Source organism: Orycteropus afer, unplaced genomic scaffold (assembly GCF_000298275.1).
Source record: "Orycteropus afer afer isolate SDZICR_OR568_19922 unplaced genomic scaffold, OryAfe1.0 scaffold00014, whole genome shotgun sequence".
Taxonomy (NCBI): domain Eukaryota; kingdom Metazoa; phylum Chordata; class Mammalia; order Tubulidentata; family Orycteropodidae; genus Orycteropus; species Orycteropus afer.
The window spans coordinates 19,832,594-19,857,097 of record NW_006921601.1 but is presented as its reverse complement, the minus strand read 5'-3'; the positions used below and the strand labels follow the sequence as shown (position 1 = coordinate 19,857,097).

The window sequence follows — 24,504 nt, the reverse complement described above, 5'->3', positions numbered from 1 at the left end:
ACTGATCTATGGGTGGATAGATGGGTGGACAGGCTGAACAATCACATATGTCTAAGCAGTGGGTGGTATGCCCATGATCACGTGTAGGGCTGGCAGACGATGTTTCTACCAGCGTATCTGTATGCGATGTAAGAATGTCCAGGTGTATAGTAGAGCTGACAAGGGACAACGTTGCAGTGACTTCTTGACCACAGCCAGCTACCCAGAGGGAGCGAGTAGTTGGACCTGTGGACTCGGGATCATGGTCACAGGGGACATCAAGCTCAACTGGCACAACATACTACACAAAAACATTGTTCTACAATGTTTGGTTAAGCAGCAACTCGGATCTTAAATGCTTGCAGCAGCCACCTAGGTGCAACAATGAGTCTCTTCTCATCCCAAGTAAAGAAGAATGAAGAAAACCAAAGATGCATGGACTAGCAGACCATGCAATCCTCAGCCTATATGATCATGAGACCAGAAGAACTAAATGATGCCTGGCAACCACTGGCAACCACTCGGAGAGGGATCAGTGCAGAGGATCCTGGATATAATGGGAGAACAATGTGGAACAAAACCCAAAATCATAAAAAAAAAAAAAAAAAAAAAGATGTGGTGTGGTTTGCTGGTCTGATAGAGCATAGTGAGATCCCTGAGACTATGCCCCCTAGCTACCCTTCAGATCTGGAATTGAACTCACTCCTGTGGCCTCCAGCCGAATAACAGACAGGCATATGGGCTTAACATTTACATCAGGTATATACACTACTTGGAGAGAACAGAAGGGCAGTGTTTGTTTGCATAGGGAGACAGCTCATGGGGTGGGAGGGAAGGACACAGGGAAGAGGTTAACTATAGGGAGGAAGTGGGAAGAGAGCTGTTACACTGTGGGGAATTACAGTCAATGCCATGAGACAAAGTGTGTATGAACTGGTGTTTGGAAAATGAATTTGCTTTTACTCAAATCATAATTTAATAATAAAAAAAAAAAAGTAGGTAAGAGTCTAGAGTGTTGACAATGGCTCTGCTCTGTAAAATAGCTACTTGGGGGTTCAATTTAACTTATTTATGTGTATTAAAGGAGTCCTGGTAGTGTAGAATTTATGTGCTCAGCTGTTAACTGAATTTTTGGTGGTTCAAACCAACCAGTCACTCTGTGGGAAAAAGATGAGGCTGTCTGCTTCCATAAAGACTGCAGCCTTGGAAACCCTATAGTTTTACTCTGCCCCATAGGGTCACTATGAATTGAATTGACTCACAACGACTTTTTTTTTTTACTGTCTATTCCTTCCTGATTGAGGTAAATACCATCCTGACTTTCACAGTAACTGGGTCTTTGCTTTGCTTTATAGGTTAGCTACTTAAGTGGTCATGTCTAAACAAAATAGTTTAGTTTACCTAATTTTGATCTTTATATAAATGGAATCATATATTACACATTCTTTTTGTCTACATTATTTTGCTCAACATTATTTTTAAGATTCATTCATGAGTGTAGCCATTGTTCATTTATATTGATTAATATATATAGTGTGTCATAAGGAGCTCTGGTGGTGTGGTGGGTTCGGTATTTGGCTGCTAACCAGAGGGTGAGCAGTTCAACCACACTAGCTGGTCCGTGAGAGCAAGATGAGGGAATTTACTTCCGTAAAGACTTACAGCCTTGAAATCCCAATGGGGGTCAATGAGTCGGAACAGAAGTTCTGATACTGTAGTGCCTAAGGCACTTGACTGCTAACCAGAAGGCTGGTGGTTCAAACCCACCAGCCATTCCTCGGAAGGAAGGTTGGGCAATCTATTTCCATAGTGATACTGCCTCGGAAGCCCAAGGAGGGGTGGCTATGAGTCAGGTCCAATTCAATGGCACATAACAACAACATGAGTCGGAACTGACTTGATGGCAGTGGGTTTTACAGTATGCCATTGATGAACATATCGTAATTTATCCTTTCTATTCTCGGAGGACATTTGCATATTTTCCAGTTTGGGGCTATAACGAGCAATTCTGCTATTTGTTTTTTGCATTTTTATATGCATCTAATATTTCACACTAGAAATTTCAAAAGGATGCTTATACCATATATGAGCTTTTTCACAAGGGTACATGATAAAATTCTTTCTGATGAAATTACCATTGTTACTTGATACACACTGAGATATTTATTAAGGATTTATAATTATAAACACTTCAAAGAAAACAAAAAACAAGCTTCCATTTAAAAGAGCAAAATATTCCCACTGCCTAGAAATATCTTCAGAATGGTTATGCTGAAACAAGATCTGTGTTCTGTAAAAGGCCATCTGCTCCGGCTGTTTATTGTCTGCTACAAGTCATAATCCTATTTGCATCAGTAATTACTTGTTCAAATATGAATATAACAGGAAAGATTATGATTTCAGGAATACACAGAGAAAAAGACAAAGCTCTACAGTTCAAAACAGCAACACAGGTATCATTCACAAAGTTAGCTTCTTTCACGAAACTTAATCATTACCTGGATTTTGTATTCATGAAAAAACAGATTATACCTCCTTTTCTCATGTGCATACTCACAAAACCTTACTTGAACATAAAAGTATTCCATATGAATTCCATCTCTGGAAATATCTGCTCAAAAACCAGAGCACAGCTTTAATCTACAAAAATGTGGTACTATAATAAAGAGGATTTTATGTAATTCCCTTAACTAATCCAATAAGCACTGAAATTATCAATGTGAATGGCAACTGCGTTAGAAAATCAGATACTTTTCTATCTTATTAAAGTAACAATTTAATTTTTATTTAAAAGATAACAAGGATGTTATGGATTGAATTGTATCCCCAAAAAATATGTGTTGTAAATCCTAACCTCTATGCCTAGGGTTATAATCCCCTTTCACAATGGGATGTCTTTGTTATGGTAATGAGACAGGTTAGTGTAGGGTATGTCTTGAGTCAAACTCTTACAAGGTATAAAAAGAGTAGATTAGGATAAACCAGAAAGCAGATATGGGGAAAGACTGATGTGAAACCACATGGAGATGTACAAAGAACCAGGAAACAGAAGCTGAAGAGAAAAGGACCTTCCCAGAGCTAACAGAGAAAGTCTTCCTCTAGAGCTGTAGCCCTGAATTCAGACTTCTAGCCTCCTAAACTGTGACAAAATATATTTGTTTGTTAAAGACATCCACTTGTAGTATTTCTATTACAGCAGCACTATAACTAAGTCAGGCAGCTCTGGTGGAGTAGTGCCTAAGGCACTTGACTGCTAACCACAAGGCTGGCTATTCAAACACACCAGCCACTCCCTAGAAGGAAGGTTGGGCAATCTACTTCCCTAGAGATATTCCTCAAAAACCCAAGGAGGGTCTCTATGAGTCAGACCTGACTCCATGGGAGTGGGTTAAGACAAGGGACATCATTGTGATTAATTTTCTTGCACTGGGCATGTAAAGATAAAAGACATAATCCATGAATTTAGGAAAAATGTGGTCTAAGGTAGACAGAACAGTAAACAGCAAAAGGCACCATAGGAGCTCATATGATAAACACTTTAACAAGTAAGTGACATCTGAGCTTAGCCAGAAAAGATACATACGAGTTTGGATGTAGAGGAGGCTTGTGTGTATACACCACTGCCCATAGGATGTGACACAGTGTGGAGGGAATTACAGGTGATACAGGAACCTGGGTGGTACAGAGGTCAAGCACTCAGCATCTAACCGAAAGGCTAGCACTTCAAACTCACCGGCATTCTACAGGAGAAAGAGGGCAGTATGCTTCCATAAAGATTTACGGCCCTCATGTCCCTGAGTAGGAGCTCTGGTGGCGTAGTGCCTAAGGCATTTGACTGCTAAACAGAAGGCTGGCGGTTCAAACCCACCAGCCGCTCCTCGGAAGGAAGGTTGGGCAAACTACTTCCATAATGAAACTGGTTCGGAAACCCAAGGAGGGGTCACTATGAGTTGGATCTGACTTGATGGCAGTGAGAGATGTCCCTGGGTGGCACAGGTGGTATGTACTCACCTAATAACCTAAAAGCTGACTATCTGAACCCACCCAACCCTGAGAGCATAGTGCCTAAGGCACTTGACTGCTAACCAGAAGGCTGGCCCTTCAAAACCACCAGCCACTCCTTGGAAGGAAGGTTGGGCAATCTACTTCCACAGTGATACTGCCTCAGAAACCCAAAGAGGGGTTGCTATGAGTCGGGTCTGACTCGACGGACAACAGTGGCACTGAGGAAGGTCCAGGCCTGGTGAGCGGCTTCCATAAAGATTACAGCCAACCCAGCCCCAGAGGCTACAGAATCTCTCCAAACGAATACATAAACAAACAAATGCCTCCATATTTACAGCCTTGGAAACCCTATTGTTGTTGTTGTTGTTTTGTGCTATTGAGTCGGACCTGACTTATAGTGACCCCTCCTTGGGTTTCCGAGGCAGTATCACTGCAGAAGTAGACTGACCCATCTGGAAACCCTATGAAGCAGTTTTATTCTGTTCTATGGGGGTTGCTATAAGTTGGAATGAACTCAACAGCAGTGGGTTTGGTTTTCGGTTTAGAGATGGTGCTAAGGAGTCTAGATTTTACTGAGAAACAATAAAGAGCCATTTTAGCACATTTAGAATGGGAAAACACTGGATCAAATTTGTAACCTACTTCTGACAGATGTATTTTAGATAAAAGACATGGTTTATATTTAAAAAAAAAAAAAAAAACATAATCTAGTAGGAAGGCAGACAAGTAAACAGTATAAAAGTACTATTGAGAGTCATAAAATGAACACTTAATCAAGTAAGTGACAATTCTAAAGTTCACCCAGAAGAAAAATGGGTTGTGCTAAATAGCCTGTTTTAAATAAGAATATTTGGTGAGTCAGGACACTGAGTGACTTATAGATATAAAAATTACAAAGCGTAGTATGATTTTGGGGAGCTCTGGTAGCGTAGTGCCCAAGGCACTTGACTGTGAACCAGAAGTCTGGTGGTTCAAACCTACCAGCCACTCCTCAGAAAGAAGGGTGGGCAATCTACTTCCGTAGTGATACCGCCTCAGCAACCCAAGGAGGGGTTACTATGAGTCAGGTCTGACTTGATGACACATAACAACAAGAAGTACGATTTTTAAAGAAAAAACTGAAGTTGCCAAGGATTTCATTCTACTTGGATCAATAATCTGTATTTATGGACATAGCAGTCAAGAAACAAATGATGTACTGTATTGGGTAAATCTGCTATAAAAGACTTCTTTGAAGTTTTAAAAAGCAAAGATGTTACTTTGATGGTAAGGCATGCCTGATCCAAGCCATGGTCTTTTCAACTGTCTCATATGCATGCAAAAACTGAACAGTGAAAAAGGAAGACAAAGGAATTTATGCATTCAAACTGAGGTGTTGGTGAAGAATACTAATTACACCATGAACTGTAAGAAAAAGGAACAAGTCAGTATTACAAGAAATACAACCTTAGAAGTGAGGATGGACATGTCGGATATTACTGTGGTCATTAGAAAGACCAATCATTAGGATAAAAACATCATGGTTGGTAAAACAGAGGGTTAGCAAAAATAAGGGAAATCCTCAATGAGATGGACGGACATAGTGCCTTTAGCAATGGATTCAAACATACCAAGGATCATGAAAATGGCATGGCACAGGACCAAGCAACATTTCATTCTATTATATATGAGGTCACTATGAATCAGAGCCAACTTGATGGCAACTAGTAACAATTTTACTCTTCTTTCAGTTTAATGTGGTACATCCAAGCACATCTATTCATTTCTCTTCTGTTCCTCAAGCCAACTGAAATAGTACTAAGGTAATATGAAACACACTAAATTCATAAATTCATGGAGAGCTGGGGAGGGAATAACAAAGAATCAAAGATTTTGGTAATCTTAGGGGGAAAAGATGAATAGATCATCTTCGTGACCTTGGAAGAACCCTGAGCTCAGTGTACACATCAGAGAAGACTGCAGGGGAGGTGGAGCCATTCTTCATGACACACACCTCTGGAGTTACTAAGTATAAAACGTGAAAGTGAGAAAGGGACTGAAAAATTGTTGGCAGATTGGTGCCTAGAGCATTTTTCCCTCCCCTGCCCTCAGAGGAAAAAAAAAAAAAAATACCAGTTACCTTTATTAGAAAATCTAGTCCTCCATCCAGACATGTCAACAACAACAAAAAAACCCTTAAGAATCCTTAACCATTTAGGGTTGAAGGATGTACATCCCATGGGAAATAAACCCTACCAGGCAGACAATTTCAAATGCAAGGGACATTCTTGGAACAAGAACAAGGTCATTCCATGAACTATTTCTTTCTCAAATCTACCATTTGTACTTTACAGGTATGCAGCTACAGAATTACTAAGGATATTTACTGTTTAAAATGAGCAATAACTTGGCTTCTAAAATAGTTTAAAAAAATGGTGAAAAATGTCATCTAATTCAAGTGGAGACAAAAGATTTTCATATTCTTGTGATGGTGTTTTATTTGTCTTTGAACATTTGATATCCTCGGTCTTGGAGATTCATTCAATGAGTAAGTATTTATGTTAAATGCCTACTATGTACCAGGTCTCCTGTAGCGTAGTACCTAAGGCACTTGACTGCTAACCAGAAGGCTGGTGGTTCAAACCCACCAGCCACTTCTCGGAAGGAAGATGAGGCAATCTACTTCCACAGCGATAGTGCCTCAGAAACCCAAGGAGGGGTCGTTATGAGTCGGGGCCGACTTGATGGTACATAACAACAACAACAACAACAACATGTACCAGGTACTATTACAGATGCACGAGGCACATCAGTTAACAAAAAAGAGAAAAATCCCCACCTACTCTTAGGGACTGATACTCTAGTAAAGCGTACATTTACAGTAGATTCATATCCCATGGGACCTCAGGTTTTTCACACTGTCAAGAACTATACCAGAATGTTGATACTTATCTCTCATAGTAGGATCATATAGGTCATTTTTAGTTTCTTCTTTACCCTCTCTTATGTGTCCCCAACACACATACAAGTAATTTATTTTCCTTTCTTCCCTTTTTTTTTCAAAAGGGAGAATTGGGTTGGGAAATCAACCTGGCTACACTATGAAGAATAAATGGTAGAGAACAGTATCAAGAGCAAAGACAAAGTATAAACACGGGGTCAATTATGAGCAGATGCATTAATCCAGGTAAGAGATGTAAGAATATGAATTAAGGCACTGGTAACAGAGGTACAGATTTGAGAAACATCAAAGATAATCACTTAACAGGACTCTGTTTCCAACAGTAAATGTTGGGTAAAGAAGAGGGAAAGGTCAAGGATGATTCTCAGTTTCCAGTTTGGACCTGAAAGGAAAGAGTTAATGTAGCACGTCTGTTTTACTCAATTCTTGCTTATCCCTATAGTCTTAGCAATGATCCTTGAGAAAAATATGAGAACAAAACTCCTAGAACATTTATACAGGTCTGGGTAACAATGTTATTCTAAACTCTACCAGGTCAGGATAAACCAGGTTGATAGCACATTTAAAGTAAACATGAAGATTCATGATATGCAGCTGGTGCCTGGTTTGGGGTTTGCACCTTGACTAGTCACATCAAGGGTATGTAACTTTATGACCCACTTCCTTTGAGAACTATGAAATTATTAAGACTCAGGTGAACTTGTCTAGGGGAAGTCTCACATTTGACTCTGAGGTTCACAACTGGAGAAAAAAGTGCATCTTGTATGACTCTGGCAGAGTTCCTATTAGTCTTGTATGACTCTTGGAAATGTTCATTTGACCTCTATAGCTTTTGCCTGTGGACCTTTTTCCCGCTGTTGCTATACTGTATTCTTTGCTGTAATAAATCTTAGTTCTGAGTACAACTTTATGTCATGTGAGTTCTTCTAGCAAAGGACTAAACTAGTGGGTAGTCATGGGGCCTCCAGGTCAGGGCAGGAAAATTAAGGAGTTTTGGGAGTAGGGTAGGGAAAAAAAAATGAATTCAGTTTACTTGTAAGATGTCTTGGGTTCCTTTGTTGTCTTCATCAGAGTCCTATGGCTTTTGAGTAACAAAATATTTTTTCCCATTTCTGTCTCATTAGCAGTCCAAAATCCTTTTCAGCTTCAACTAACTCTTTGATGTTGTTCCTATTAAATTGAGCAATAAAATACGAAGGAGCATATCCTTTATTTCAAGAATTTCTGCTGATGTACTTTGTGATCTTACTCACAAAATCTTGTATGTATCATTGGTGTCTTGAAAATCATTATCTTATTACATTAGTTCTGCTAAAAAAACCATTACTAAGCTTCTACTAGTATCAGGCACATGGCTAGGTGTTTGGGGTAAAAGATGAAGAAGATAAAGCTCCTGTCCTAGAGTCTAGAAAAGGATACTTATATAAATATAACAACAGATCAAAATATCATCTAAAACCAAACCAAACCCACTGCCATCGAGTCGATTCCAACTCACAGGGACCTAGGCTGTTCTTAATGTTTCATTTCTAACAATATTCTAGATACAGGCAACATGAAAGATCTTTAACGTCTTATTGAGACTGAAAGTACTGCATTGTGGCTGTATGATGGATCAACCCTCTCACAAAACTTTTCAGCAGTAACATCCAAAAAGTCTGAATAATGAGCTATTCCATGGCTATTCAATGAGAAACCAAAGGCAGCCAGAGTAATGGTAAAAACATCACCAGAGGCTACCTCTATTTCCTGAGGGTTAATATAGTATACAACTGTCTGGCAATTAAATAGTTTTGTCATCCTTAGGTAAGTTTATAAAGTATGATAGCCACAATAAGAAACGATTTCTCATTCATATTTCATTTCCCTATGCAAAGACTGCTCTTCTGCTCTTCCACGATTAATTATTCTAAGGCATGTAACTACTTGATGTAAATGTTCACACTATAGCTTCTCTATATGTTTGGCTGGAAGCCACGGGAGTGAGTTCAACTCCAGATCCGAAAGGTAACTAGGGGCCATAGTCTCAGAGGTCTCACCAGGTTCTATAAAACCAGTAAACCTGTTTTTTTGTTTTTTTTTTTAATGATTTTGAGCTTTTTCCCATATTCTTCTCACACTCTATCCAAGATCTCCTGCATTGATCCCTTTCTGAGTGGCAGACAGGCACCATCTAGTTCTTCTGGTCTCATGGTCATATAGTCTGAGGACTGCATGGCCCACTACTCCCCTGGACTAATTGTTTCCTTGTGTCTTTGGTTTTCTTCATTCTCATTTGCTCTGGATGAGGAGAGACCTATTGTTGCATCTAGATGGCTCCTTGCAAGCATTTACGATCCCAGTCATTACTCAGTAGGATGTAGAACAACGTTTTTGTGTAATATGTTATGCCAAGTGTGCCTGATGTCCCCCGTAACCATGGTCCTAAGCTCACAGGTCCAACAACTCATTCCATCAGCATGGTTAACCGTGCCTAAGAAGTTATCATAACTTCTCCTCTGTTAGTTCTAGTTACATGGGCATTCTTACAGCATATACAAATACGTATAGAGAAATATCATCTGCCAACCATATATATTGTCATGGGTACATTTCTGTTTGCCTAGACATACCTGATCATTCAGGCTGTCTGCCCATCTGTTTACCCATAGGTTAATGTTTGTTATCACTGATGACATAGTATTGTATATGTAAAAGGGCTTATCTTTGTTGTTTGTACCTCTTGTGCACCTCTCTGTCTTCCATGTCCTTCATGTTATTGTGCTGGTCTCTTGCTTTTGGTATACTGCCTTTCCCTTCACCCAAGCCAAAACTCATCTCTGCCTATCTAGTGGTATTCCCTCCCTACCCCTCCCATGCCTGGTAACCAACATAGAAAGTTTCCTTCTATATATAAACCTTTCCATGATTTTTACAATTGTGAACTAATAAAATATTTGTCCTTCTGATTGATTCATTTCATGCAGCATAATGTCCTCCAAGTTCATCCATGTTATGCAGTGTTTTGCAGATTCTACATTATACTTTTGTGTTGCATAGTATTCCATTGTGTGTATGTACCATAGTTTGGTTATTCACTCTTCTGTTGATGGGCATTTAGGCTGTTTCCATCTCTACGCTATTATGAATAGCGTTGTGATGAACATGGGTATGTATGTATCTATTCATGTCCTGGCTCTTACTTCTTTAGGATATATACCTAGTAATGGGCTTGCGAGATCAAATGGTATTTCTATTTCCAACTTTTTAAGAAATAGCCATACTGATTTCCACAGTGGTTGTATCATTTTACACTCCCACTAGCAATGCTTAAAAGTCCCAAACTCTTTACACCCTCACCAGCATTTGTTATTTTCTGTGTTATTGAACTTTGCTATTAGTGCTGGGGTAAGACGGTATCTCATTGCTGTTTTGATTTGTATCTCTCTAATGGCTAATGAAGTAACTCTGGTGGTGTAGTCCCTAAAGCACTTAACTGCTAACCAGAAGGCTGGCAGTTCACACTCACCACCCATTCCTTGAAAGAAAGGTTGGGCAATCTACTTCTGTAGTGATACTGCCTTGAAAACCCAAGGAGTGTTCACTAGAAGTCAGATCCAACTCGACGGCAGTGAATTAATGGCCGATGACAGCAAACATTTCTTCAAGTGTTTGTTGGCCACCTAAGTATCTTCTTTGGTGAAGTGTCTATTTGTGTCTTCTGCCCATTTTTTAATTGCACTGTTTGTCTTTTTGAAGTTGAGATGTTGGAATTTTCTATAAATTTTAGAGATAAGTCCCTTGTCGGATAAGTTATTGCCAAATATTTTTTACTAATCTGTAGGTTCTCCTTTTACTCTTTAGAAGAAATCTTTTGATACATGTAAAAATTTAATTTTTAGAGGGTCCCAATCATCCAGTTTACCTTCAGCTGTTTGTGCCTTTTGGGTTACGCTTCATAGCCTACTTGTGCCATAAATTAGGCCTCCTAAGTTTGTACCTACTTTTTTCCTTGAGGAACTTTATAGTTTTAGGTTTCACATTTTAAGTCTTTGATCCATCTAGAGTTAGTTTTTGTATATGGTGTTTCATTTTTCTGCAAATGGATAACCAGTTTGGCCAGCACAATTTGTTAAAGAGACTACCTCTTCCCCACTGAATGGATTTTGGCCCTTTGTCAAAAATCAGCTGACCATAGGTTGATGGATCTATTTCTGGGTTCTCAATTCTGTTGCACTGGTCTTTATGTCTGTTATTGTACCAATACCAGGCTGTTTTGACTATTGTGGCTGTATAATAGGTTTTAAGGTCTGGGAGGGTGAGACCTCCTACTTTGATCTTCTTCAATAGTACTTTGCTTATCCAAGGGCTCCTTCTTTTCCATATAAAATTAGTGATTGGTTTTTCCATTTCCTTAAAGAATGTTAATGGAGTATAGATTGGGACTGCACTGAATGCACAGATTGTTTTGGGTAGTATTGACATTTTCACAATGTTTAATCTTCCTATCCATGAGTATGGTATGTTCTTCCATTTATGTTATCTCTTAAGGTTTCTTGAAGTAGTATTTTGTAGTTTCCTTTTGTACCAGTCTTTTGTGTCCCTGGTGAGATTTATTCCCAAGTATTTTATTTTTTTGGTAGCTATTGTAAATGGTATTGATTTCCTTATTTTCTTTTCAGCAATCTCTTTGCTGGTGTACTCAAAACTCAAACTCACTGCCCTTGAGTCGGATCCAACTCCTAACGACCTCTCCTTGGGTTTCTGAGGTGGTATCACTATGCAAGTAGATTGCCCAACCTCCCTTCTGAGGAGTGGCTAGTGTAGAGGAATCCAACTGATTTTGCATGTTGATTTTGTATCCTGCCACTATACTAAATCTCTCAATTAGTTCCAGTAGTTTTTCTGCTGAGTCTCTTGGGTTTCCTATGTATAGGATCTTATCATTTGCAAATAAGGATAGTCTTACCTCTTTACCAATTTGGATGTCTTTTATTTTCCTTTCTTGCCTTATTGCTCTGGCTAGGACTTCCAGTACAATGTTAAATCAAAGTGGTGATAGAGGGCATCATTGTCACAAGGGGTATGGCTTCAGTCTTCCTCTATTGGGAATTATGCTGGCTGTTAGTTTTGTAAATAAGCCCTTTACTATAGTAAGCAATTTCCTTTCTATTCCTCTTTTTCTGAAAGTTTTTATCAGGACTGGGTGTTGGATTTTATCAAATGCCTTTTTTGCAATGACTTGTTATGATCATTTGGTTCTCTTTCTGTATTTTACTTATTTGGTGGATTTCCCTGTTTTTCTAATGTTGAACCATCCTTGTACACCTGGTATGGACCCCACGTGGCCAAGACACACTACTTTTTTGATACGTTGTTGGACTCTATTGGCTAGGATTTTGTTGAAGTTTTCTGCATCTATATTCATAAGGAATATTGGTCTGTAGTTTTCCTTTTTAATGATGGCTTTGCCTGGTTTTGGTATCAAGGGTATGCTTGCTTCATAAATTGAATTTGGGAGGATTCCATTCTTTTCTATGCTCTGGAATAGTCTGAGTAGGATTAGTGTCAGTTCCTCCCTGAATGTTTGATACAATTCTCCAGTGAAACTGTCTAGGCCAGGACCTTTTTTGTTGGTAATTTTATCATGTCTTGTTCAATTTCTTCTTTTGTTCAAATTTCCCACCTCAGTCTGTGTCAGTTTGGGTAAGTCATATGATTCTAGATATCTGTCCATTTCTTCTGGATTTCCAAATTTGTTGGAATACAGTTCTTCATAGTATCCTGAAAAAAAAAGAAATTATTTTCTTTCAGGGTTTTATATATATCATCCCATTGCCTTCTCGCCTGTTTGGTTTCTGCCAAGAAATCTGAGCTTAGTCTTATCCTTTTTATTTTGGTTGTTTTTGTTGTGACGTCACCTATTTTATTTCTTATGCGTGTTATTTGTATCCTCTCTCTCTTTTCCTTTGATAAGTTTGTTAGTCTGTCGATTTTATTACTCTTTTCAAAGAACCAGTTTCTAGTCTTGTTGATTTTTTTTCTATTGTCTATTTTCTATTCCATTTATTTCTGCTTGAATCTTTAGTATTTCTTTTCTTATGCATTTTTTTCCTGCTGCTCTTTTTCTAATTGTTGGAGATGTTAAGGTGTTGATTTTGGCTTTTTCTTCATTTTTGATGTGTGCATTTATTGCAATAAATTGCCCTCTGATTTCTGCTTCTCTTGTGTCCAAAATATTTTGGTTATTCTGTGTTTCCATTCTCATTTGATTCAAGGAACTTTTTAATTTCATGTTTTTCTTTCTTTTATTACCCAGTACTCTTTAAAGAGGGTATTAATTCTGTTTCCATGTGTTTGCTCTTTTTCTGTTGGTCTTCCTACTGTAAATTTCTAATTTTAGAGGATTGTGATCTGAGAAGATGTTTTGCAGTTTCTGAATTTATTGAGGCTTGCTTTATGGTCTAACGCATAGTTTACCAGGGAGAATGGTCCATGTGCACTAGAGAAGAACATATATTGTGCTGTTTTGGGTGAAGTGCTCTGCAGATGTCTATAAGATCAAGTTGGTGGTTGTATTGTTCAGTTCTGTGTCTTTGTGGAGTTTCTTTCCAGTTGTTCTATCTTTCATTGAAAGTGGTATATTAAAGTCTCCTACTATTACTGTGAAGTCATCTACTTGCCTTCTCAATTCTGTTAATGTCTTGTATATATATTTTGGTGCTCTTTCACTGGGTGTGGAGATATTTTTTTATGATTATATCCTCCTGTTCAATCAATCCTTTAATCATTATATCATGTCCTTCTTTCTCTCTTATCATGGCTTGTGTCTCAAAGTCAAATTTTCTCAGAAATTAATATTTCCACTCCTGCTCTTTTTTGATTGCCATTTGCCTGATACATCCTTTTCCAACCTTTGATTTTTAGTCTATTTTTGTCTTTTTCTCTAAGGTGTGTCTCTTGTAGACAGCATATTGATGGGTTATGTTTTCTTACCTAGTCTGCAACTCTCTGCCTCAAGTGGTACATTCTATCCATTTACATTTAGTGTAGTTATCGATAAGTATGAATTTGTTGCTGTCATTTTGTTAGGTGTTTTTTCCTGGTGTTGCTAATTTCTTTGTTTCATCTAATTTTCTGTGCTGAGCTCATTTTGTTTATGAATCATGTTATCATTTCCTTCTTTGCTACTGTTTATTATTTGCTAAGTATTTGTGCTTGTCCTCTTTTTTATTTTGATGCAAAGGTTTATTATTTTTCTTTGAGGTTATCCAGTGATTTATAATTTTCTTCCCAAGTTTAGAACAGTCTGTTTCATCTTGCAATTGTCTTGACTTCCTCACCATTTAGAAGTTCTGTACCTACATTATTTATTACCTTTTTGGTTTGAAGTTGTCCTCATTTACTAATTGCTATCTCTAATCCACTGTTTACAGTCTTATATGCTTATTTTACTTTGGATACTTCCATAACTGGGTTGGTTTCTGGGTTATGTCATCATATGTGTTAATCATCGGCTGTTGTTGGTTCTCTGTCCAAAGGACTCCTTTTAGCATCTCTTATAAGGTTGGCCTGGTTTTAACAAATTCCCTTAATTTCTGCTTATCTGAAAATGTCCTAACTTCACCATCATATTTGAGGGACAATTTTGCTGGGTATATCATTCTTGGTTGGAAATTTTTTTCTTTCAAGGTTTTATATATATCATCCCATTGCCTTCTCACCTGTTCGGTTTCTGCCAAGAAATCTGAGCTAAGTCTTAAGGTTGCCCTTTGTAGTAATTTTCCATTTTTCCCAGGCTGCTTTTAGGATTCTTTTTTTGTCTGTTTTGGTGAGTTTGATTATGGTATATCTTGGTGATTTTCTTTTGGGGTCTATCCTGTTTGGGATTTGTTGAATTTCTTGAATGGGGACATTTTCATCTTTCATTATATTAGGCGCATTCTCTTCCACCAAATCTTCAACAATTTTCTCTGTGGCTTTGTCTCTTCCTGTTCTGGAATTCCAATCCAGAATTTTTGGAATTGGAATCTCAAGACTAATCTACACAAAGATTATTCCTCTTGATGGAATCCTACAAAAGATGTAACATCCTGCAAAAAGATGGAAACAACCTACACACCCATCAGTGGAAGGAAGAGTGTAAGAGGAACAAAGGGAGGAGGTGAAAGGATGGCATTGTGGGAATTGTAATCAGTGTTGTGAATGTGTATAAACTTCAAATGTGAAACAAATCTGCTTTGTAAAATTGTACCCAAATCACAATAAAGGTTTTTTTTTAAAAAAAAAAAACACAGTAAATATAGTGATAAAGTACATAGATGACTACAAAAAAAGGGTACTTTTTTGTTTTTGGTATCGATAATAGCAAGAAGCCCTGGTAACACAGTGGTTAAAGCACTTGGCTGCTAACAAAAATGTCTGCAGCTCAAACCTACCAGCCATTCTGCAGGAGAAAGAGGCAGCAGAGTCTCCTTCTGTAAAGATTTACAGCCTTGAAACCCTATGGGGCAGTTCTACTCTGTCGATAGGGTCACTGTGAGTCAGAATTGACTATGAGGCAGTGGGTATTAGTATATATATCACAAACACTTCCCACCTTGTTATTTTAAATAATTGAAAAAATACATATCAGAAATATTTTACATCTATTCTTCTCAGAGGTTGGACACCATAAACTCCAAGACCGAATTTTATAAACAATTAATCTGAACATAATCATCTGTATAAACATGTTTTTATAAAATCACTGGGGATCAGGGTTTCTGTCAAATAAAATGAAACAAGTAAGAACACAACAAAATGAATGTTCTCACAAACCTTTTCTTTTTCTTCCATAAACTAAGAAATTAAGAGCTCATCAGCTCTACTTTGTAGAACTCAAAAATGACAAATCAATGCATGAATGAACCTGGTCTTTCATAAGCTTAGAACCTGTAACAGATATATTGTAAAACAATCTTACTATCAGCAATAAAAATGTGATAAACCATTTCTTCAAAAACAATCTCCTCTTTGGGACAGTGGTTCTCACACTGTTTGGACAGCAATACATAAACAAATCAGGGTGCTTTTTATAGAACCCAAAAAACGGTGGTGTACTTAACAATATCATAAATTTATTGCTGTTAAACGTTGATTCCAATTCATAGCGACCCTACAGAACAGAGTAGAACTATCCCCTAGGGTTTCCAAAGCTGTAAATTTTAAGGATGCAGACTGCTACATCTTTCTCCTGCAGAGCAGCTGGAAGGTTTGAACTGCCAACCTTTTAGTTAGCAGCTGAGTATTTAACCACTGAGCCAACAGTGTTCCCTAATGGCATCTGAAAAACAAGAAAAAAACTTTGCTAGATTATAGAGTTGCATACATGCACACATTCACACATACACGTATATGTATGTATACACACATGTAAAAATCAGAACCATAAACATATCAATGAAAAATCTTAACAAGATCAATTGAATTTTTCCACTAACATTAATTTGGTACTTATTAATAACTAAGTAGCTAATATATGAATACTTAACTATGTGCCAGGAAATACATCAACGTGATTTAGATGTTGTGTTAGACTGGGTTCTCTAGAGAAACAAAACCAGTAAAGCTTACAGAGAGACAGAAAGAGAAATTTATCTTAGGAAAATGGCTCACACACTTATAGAAGCTGGCAAGTCCCAAGTTCTTGGATCAAATGTCAAGCTGAAGGCTTTTCCCGCCCCATGCAGCTGCAGGGGCTAACGAACTCAAGATTGGCAGGCAGTATACTGGCTGTTGACTCCAATGAATGACAAATCCAAGATCTTCAGGCCAAATGGTGGATTGGTCGCTCACAGACAGTTGTAGGCAGAATCCTGATCCACACCACAGAAGAGTGTCTCTATTCCCAGGATGTCCATAAATATACTGGAAGCAGGTCACACCCCTTGGGTAACTCCCTTTCAATGATTGGCTGCTCGAAACATATACATCTGATCCCATCACTGGAACAACCCACATCACAACTGCATAAACCACACAGAACTGTGGTCTAGCCAAGTTGATACACAGCTCCAACTATCATAGACATATATCTTGGAACTTAATTACCTTCCTCATATGAAGTCATTTCCATTTTTTGACAATGAAAACAACAGCCATCTCAAAGAGGTTAGATATAATTTAATCCAAGCTACAACAACTTGTATGTGGTAGTAAATACACAAACCCAAGCCTGATTCCAAACTCTGTGCTTTTTTTTAAACTACAATACTATGGTTCTATATTACAGTTTAAATGTACTCAGAAAAGATCAATATAAATCCGTTTTAAATGTGGAATGCAAGTATTAAGTGGAAGGATTATTTAAGAATCTCTCTTGAGAAACCTCCTACTAATTATCTATGCTAGAAATTACTTCTAAGTTCCCAAAGTAAGTGCTGTTGTAAAGCACACAGTTAAAGAAGGCTAGCCCTATAAGGTGTGTTTGACATAAAGGCCTTCTTACCAGGACATAGCCAACCTTAAAATCAATCACTGACAGATTAACTTAACTTACCTAACTACTCAAGAGAAGAGATATTTTTAGAGACTAAAATTAAATTGTAAGGGACATACTAAACCCACTCTGATTTGTTTTTAGCCATCCTGGAATTTACTTATTGTAATCTGATGGAGGTATAAGAGCTAGTGTCATCACAAAAGAAAAAGATAACCATTTAGTCATTAGTCTAATCACTATTTATAACATGAAATATTATCAATACAAATATTCAGTTCTGTAGCAAGTCCTGTCAATGGTACCATATATGAAAATGACTTGTAAATTCAGAATTAACACATTTGCATGCCTAATTGGAAAGCCAGAAAACTACAGAAAAGTAATTTTTATCAATGAGTACCATGAAAAGACCAAGCACCATTTATAGCCCAAACATGCCAACTCAATCCAACTTAGTATCTTGTTATCCTAGAATGAATTTGAACTAAAAGTCAAGTATCTTGAGTTTGTGTTAGACTGTTATTAAAGAGAAGAAACCCTGTTAAATAAATACAATTGTCAACTTTAAAATGAATCTTAAATCAAGCCTTGAAATGCATCTAGATACCTTATGATGTCCATTGCCTGGTAGAGTATTTCGGATTGATCAACTCCAAGAACCTTCTTTGCACCAGATTTAGCGGCAAACATAGAAAGAATTCCAGTTCCACAACCAACATCCAAAACAACCTGTTTTTATAAAGAAAAAAGGTATTATCTAAAAGCCTTCCATTTTAAATTAAATTAATATATTATGGCGTTTCTGGCTCAGATAACAATAAAAACAGAAGCAAGTTACCAAGAAAACACATTAAGCAAAATACTTGGAGGTATACTACCCAATGAAATTTTTGAAAACTATAGTTGAGGCAGGAGAGGGAAATGAAGGATTTATAATCTTTGCCCAACCTAAGTAGGGAAGTTCTGTTGAGCAGTAAAACAACTTGTGAGGCCAGAGACATCCAGCTGGGGCCAGCTTGAAAAAACCATGTATAGAGAGTGGAAAATTGCTTTGCCCTACTCCCTCTCCTTTCTTCCTCTGCCCATACTCCCGCTCCTCACTTCCGCTCAGGCATGTTTAACTTCTGTAAAAACTGCTGGCTGCAGGTACTCTTTTTTGCAGGTAACCAATCACCCTTTTACCCTGAATACCCTGGAAGAAGAGCCCCATAAAAGCCCCATGTGGCCTTTGCTTGGGGCTCAGTCTCTGGATGTGAATCCACTGAGTCTGTGCTGGCACACAGAAATAAAGGCCCTTCCTTTTTTACCATCCTGCTTGGCGTTAGTGTTTCCCTTGATGGCTCCAATAACATAGTGTTTAAAGTCTTTCACAATCAATGGCTTAAAATCCTATATACTTGTTCTAAATTATGGAATTTCAGTACCCTCCTACTATAACTCACTAAGCAATCCTAAGTACCAGTCATTGATCTATGTGATGGGGCATGGCAACAAACAAGTCTAAGTCCCTGTCCTAACAAAGCTCACAATCTCATTAGGGAGACAATGAATAAACAAAATGATGTCAAGTAACACCAACTATTACAAAGGAAAATAGAACATAGACTAGAGTAGGGAAGAGGAAATACACCTTTGCAGAATTTTAGGCAAGTCTGAGAAAAAGAATAGAAAAAAAAAATCCAAATAAAATGTATTAACTACAACAGCAAAATATAATACTATAAATATATACAGGTATATTATTATGGTTACAGTACACCAGCATAAAACAGTATACTGCATAAAATAAAATGAAAATACACAGACAACACATTAGTAAGGTGTAAGCTCCTAGAAACTTTTCTAAAAGGAGCACAGGTAATGCATTGGTCAAGGCATTTGGTTGCTAACCAAAAGGTCAGTGATTTGAATCCACCAGCTGCTCCACAGAAGAAAGATGAAGCAGTCTGCTTCCATAAAGATATATAGCCTTGGAAACCCAATGGGTGCTGCCATGAGTCAGAATCAACTCGATAGCAATGAGTGACTGTGAGAGAATAAGTAAAATAATACATTTGAAAAATTACAAAATTAAAAGTTTGCTGTGGAATTCAGGAATCTGACAGTAAACTGACCTGGCAATGGTGTTTGGGAATAGCAACACTCTCACACTGTTTGTTGAAAACTGGCAGCCATTATACCAACTGGGGTAAGTAAAAGAATCCATTGCTAGGAACTTATCTTATAATTGTACCGTCACATATATAAAAGGATTTTTATATTTTGTAATTTATATGCAGCATTTAATTAAAAAAATGAAACTTATAGACATCCCTATATTGAATATATGAGCCATTAAGACTATATATTAAGTCTATACACACATAATTTACTATATATATTTTTATTTATATATAAATTCTTATTTAATTCTCTTTGCAGATGTGGAAAGAGAGCTTCAGAGAGGGAAATTAACCGGTCCAAGGTTACAGGGTATGTAAACTGTAGAGCTAGCTTTCAAACATAGGTATTTAAATTATATCTTTACTTGTATTACATTTAAAATATTACATTTAGTTCAGAATTAGATGATTAGGCAAGTAAACAAAAACTTGATAGAACTAAAGAAACAGGTGGAAATGATAGAATAAACTAACATTATTTTATAAAATGAAGGAATCTGACTTAGAAACAAGCAAAAGAAAAAAGTAAATCAATTGTAACTGTAAATAATAACCAAAAGCATAAAGGAGGCATCTAACTGGGAATTTCTCCAATGGACTACAAATAGAAATTAATTATGAGTGGGTAACAACCAGACGAAATGCCACCCAAAGTTAAATTAAATCTAAGAAACCATATGGCCTCCACAGGAGTTCTGTGCACTGAAAGCAGTATTAAGGAAGAAAGGAAGAAAGGAAGAAAGGAAAGGAGGCAGGGAGAGAGAAGGGAAATAAAGAAGGAAGGAAAACATTTCAAATTATAAGCACTATTTTAAGGAAGAAATCTCCCTTGTGTACTACATAATATGACATAAAAGCTAGCATTGTTATATGAAGTTTTTCTATCTAAGGAAGAGGATAAAAGCAAACAGAACAACGGATGTAAAATTTTGGAAATCATTATATTATTTCAATATATATTTTTAAAGATTAAATTTAAATAATTTCATGAATGTATCCTGTCACAGCATACAGAAATCATTTAACTCACAATTTAAAAGTTAATAGGAGCTCAGGTAGCATAATGCCTAAGGCATTTGACTGCTAACCAGATGGCTAGTGGTTCAAACCCACCAGCCAATCCTCGGAAGAAAGGCTGGACAATCTACTTCCATAGTGATACCACCTCGGAAACCCAAGGAGGGGTCGCTATGAGTCAGGTTCGACTCAACGGCACTAAGTTTTTTATGTACGTAATAGATCCCACCCTAGTTAAGTTACTTACTTAGTCTATATTAACATAATGGTAAACTACAGTGGGTACAGGATTAAGGGCCCTGGACTAGGAATAAAAAGTCCAGTTTTTTTTTTTTTTTTCCCTCTTGTTTGTTATGTTTTGGGGCAAGTCAATTAACCTACTGGTTTCAAGTTCCCTCATGTATAAAATGAAGATAAATACTTGTCCTGCCTAGTTGTAAGTATACTGAATAATAACAATGAGATAATGTCTGAAAATAATCTATAAGTTATGAGATGCTATTTAAAAACGTGATATTATATCTTCTAAATGTATTGGTCATGGTGTAATAAAAGAAGAGCATCCAAAAATCATTTAAAAACAGAAAAATCGCATATTATTCATTACTGTTAATCAGATAATTAGGCCCTGAATATGGCATAAAAGCAAAACCTAAACCCACTACCATCGATTCCAACTCACAGTGACCCGCAGGGTTTCCAAGGCTATAAATCTTTACAGAAGTAGATTGCCTCATCTTCCTCCCATAGAGCAGCTCATGGGTTTGAACCACCAACCTTCTGGTTGGTTAAGGCACCAACCAAATGCCTTAACCATTGTAATGCCAGAACTCCTCAAATATGCCATATGGGGTTAAAAATTAAGACTCAATTTTTTACATATTTTCTGGAAACCATGAATGACAAGAAAATTAATTACATGCTGGTAACATAAATGCCAGCATTTTAGGGAAAATATCAAGCTAAAACATTCCAAACATATTTATAAGCCTTTTTCTGATTTTGGCAGCTAACTGCAGTGAGAGGAGTTAGGTACAACACAACAAAATATTTACTTTCCATAATCATATACTTTGTCTGAAAATGTTAATATACACATTTCTATAATGCATAGAGAATATTGTACATTTGTACATATGCAAGGAGTCCTGATAGCATAGTGGCTGAAGTATTAACTGAAAAGTTGGTTATTCAAACCCACCAGCTGCTCTGTAGGAGAAAGATGTGGTAGTCAGCTTCTATAAAGATTTACAGCCTTGGAAACCCTACTGGGCAATTCTATTCTGTCCTACAGGGTTGCTATGAGTTACAGTCAACTCCACAGCAGCGGGTTTAGTTTTTTTGTTTTATATGTATATATAATGTATATATACTATTGTAACAATTTAGGAAATTAGAATAGAGAGTGACTATGAATTGAGCAAGATTTGCTCCATATACATATTCACAATTAGTTAATTTCTTAATGATTAAACCTAAAATCACAAATACTTGAGTCTTTTCAGTATTTATATCATAAAGGATTATGAGAAGATAGCTCAAAAAAAAAAATTAGTCCTTTCACAATAACAGAAATCATAGAAATTTCGAATCAGAGAGATTTAAACAATTATTTCACACACGAAGCCCAAAGAGATTCACTCACACCAACTGAACTCATTGCTATCAAGTCGATTCCAACTCATAACAATTGCCACTGGGTTTCTAAGGCCATACATCTTTATGGAAGCAGACTACACCATCTTTCTTCCTTAGAGCAGCTGGTGGCTTCGAGCCACCAACCTTTTGGTTAGCAGCCAGATAAATGCCTTAATCACTACCCCACCAGAGCTCCTTAAGAGATTCACTAGCTTGACCAAAACTACATAGCTGGTTCCTGACAAACCAGGACTAGTGATTCCCAGACCAAGGCGTGCTTAATTTCTATACAACATATAAAGCAGAAGATAAAATAAAAATCTATACATTATCTAACCAGAAATTTAAAGCAACGTTTTGAACAACAATAGTAACATTAATTTGCTTCACTGCAAACAAAGTAGTCTTTTGAACATGATTTATTAAGATTAAATTAATAAACTGTCACTAGTCCTGAAGGGAAAATGTAAAAATTAACTGTAAAAAAATATTAGTAACTGCTGCAATATCATAAAAAACATATAAGCTAAGTATAAAGAATTGATAATTATGATAATGAAGAAATGAAATAATTTTTCTATGGGAATTAGCAAAAAACAAATAGTATTATAAACCTTTTCTAAGTAGTATTTGGCCAAGAGATATTACAGTGTATAAATTTCTGGTCCCTGGAGAGCTGTTAAGCTGGTGAAATCACAAGGGAAATACTACTTTCAGAAAGGAACTATGGAAAATGAAAAGCCAATCTAGATTACATTCAAAGCAAAATTTCATATAAAGCCCACGAAATAACCTCAAAGTACCCTTTTGAATGCAGGTGAAAGACTTTAAAAAAAAAAAATACCTTAAATATTACTAGTAAACATGGTCTTGAGTAGTAAGAGTGGGAAAAATCCACAATATAAACGGTAGAGATGATAATATTCTTAAATAAATTAGAGGAGTAATTCCCAATAAGGAGGAACAAACAGAAAACCCAAAGCTTTAGGTAACGATGCTAACGGAGAGAAAGAAGGATGCAGGGAGGGAAGATGTTGCTGCTGTTGGGCCCTGCTGAGTCGATGTTGACTCATAGTGACCCTATGTACAACAGAACAAAAAACTGCCTGGTCCTATGCCATCTTCACAACTGCGGAAATGCTTGAGCCAACCGTTGCAGCCAGCGCAACAATGAACTCCATCCCAAAATGGATATTGGAAAAGATTCTGAAACTTGCTGTTAAATGTAGAGTAGCTAAAGCAAAAGGAAAGGAAAGAAGGAAGAAGAAAAAAGAAAGGAAAGAATTTATAACAGAGGAAAAACAAATGATACAAATTTAAACACACATACACACACACACAAAGTGAAGATAATTTCTGAAATAACTTGAGGCACTATTATGACTACCTGTAAAAAATAAAGTGTCTCATGCAGGGATAAATGAGGTTTTAAAAGAAAGAACATAAAGTAAATTCTACCTTATAATATTTATTCTTACTCAACAATAATGACTTATTAATGAATAATTAACACAAATAATAAAAAATAAAATAGTGTGCTTTGGTATGGAGCTTCTCTAATATATATGAAATTCACAGGAATTACTATAAATCAGAACTATGGCTTAAGATTATCTGGATAATCAAAGTTTATCTAAGCTATGTCACTGTAATCAATGAAGAAATAACAAAAGAGTTTACTGAATGACAGCACCAATCAGCATTTCTGTTATCAGTATTCTGCACCACAGACTAGCAGTATAAAAGTCTCCCATTAAATAAAGCCAGAGTGCATTAAATCAACTGCTATCACATGATGACCTAACACAGGATTCCTACTGCGCAAGAACAAGAAATGTACAATTCTGTAGTCTCTGCTACTCACCTTGTCTTTGAAGATATGTGGGTTTTGGTATATAAAATCTCGGTAACTTTCTGTTCGCACTGTGTCCTAGGATAGTGAGAAGAAAAATCGTGTTTACAGAATAGTATAAACAAATACATTTTTAAAGGGAAGATATTTGCTATTTTATTACACATTGCTAGTTTTCCACAGATACTTTCTGCCTATAAAACCAAGTTTTTTTTTTTTTTTTTTCCTAAAAGAAAATAACTAAGAATAGAAATAACACCAACTCAGGAAGGAAACATTTATTTGAAAAACATCACTGAGAGATAAAAAGGATCTAGTCTTAAGAATGTAACATTCTTCTCCTTAAATTCATTATTTCTATGACTTCAACTGATAATTAAGGGTTACCCAAGATGAACATGATATTTTGCTCATTTAAATGGGGCCTGAAATCTAGAGCCTAATTCTC

The 24,504-nt window shown here is 36.8% G+C and overlaps 1 protein-coding gene across 1 annotated transcript in view; it reads right to left on the bottom strand.

The window, feature by feature from the left end:
- Positions 1–24,504, bottom strand: part of PRMT3 (protein arginine methyltransferase 3) — a 178,686-nt gene that overhangs the window by 137,175 nt on the left and 17,007 nt on the right. Inside the window, exons 8-9 of the mRNA XM_007955901.2 lie at positions 24,069–24,134; positions 17,995–18,116 (exon numbers count right to left, since the gene is read on the bottom strand). Coding sequence (XP_007954092.1) covers positions 17,995–18,116; positions 24,069–24,134 — 188 coding nt within the window. The remainder of the gene's footprint in view (positions 1–17,994; positions 18,117–24,068; positions 24,135–24,504) is intronic.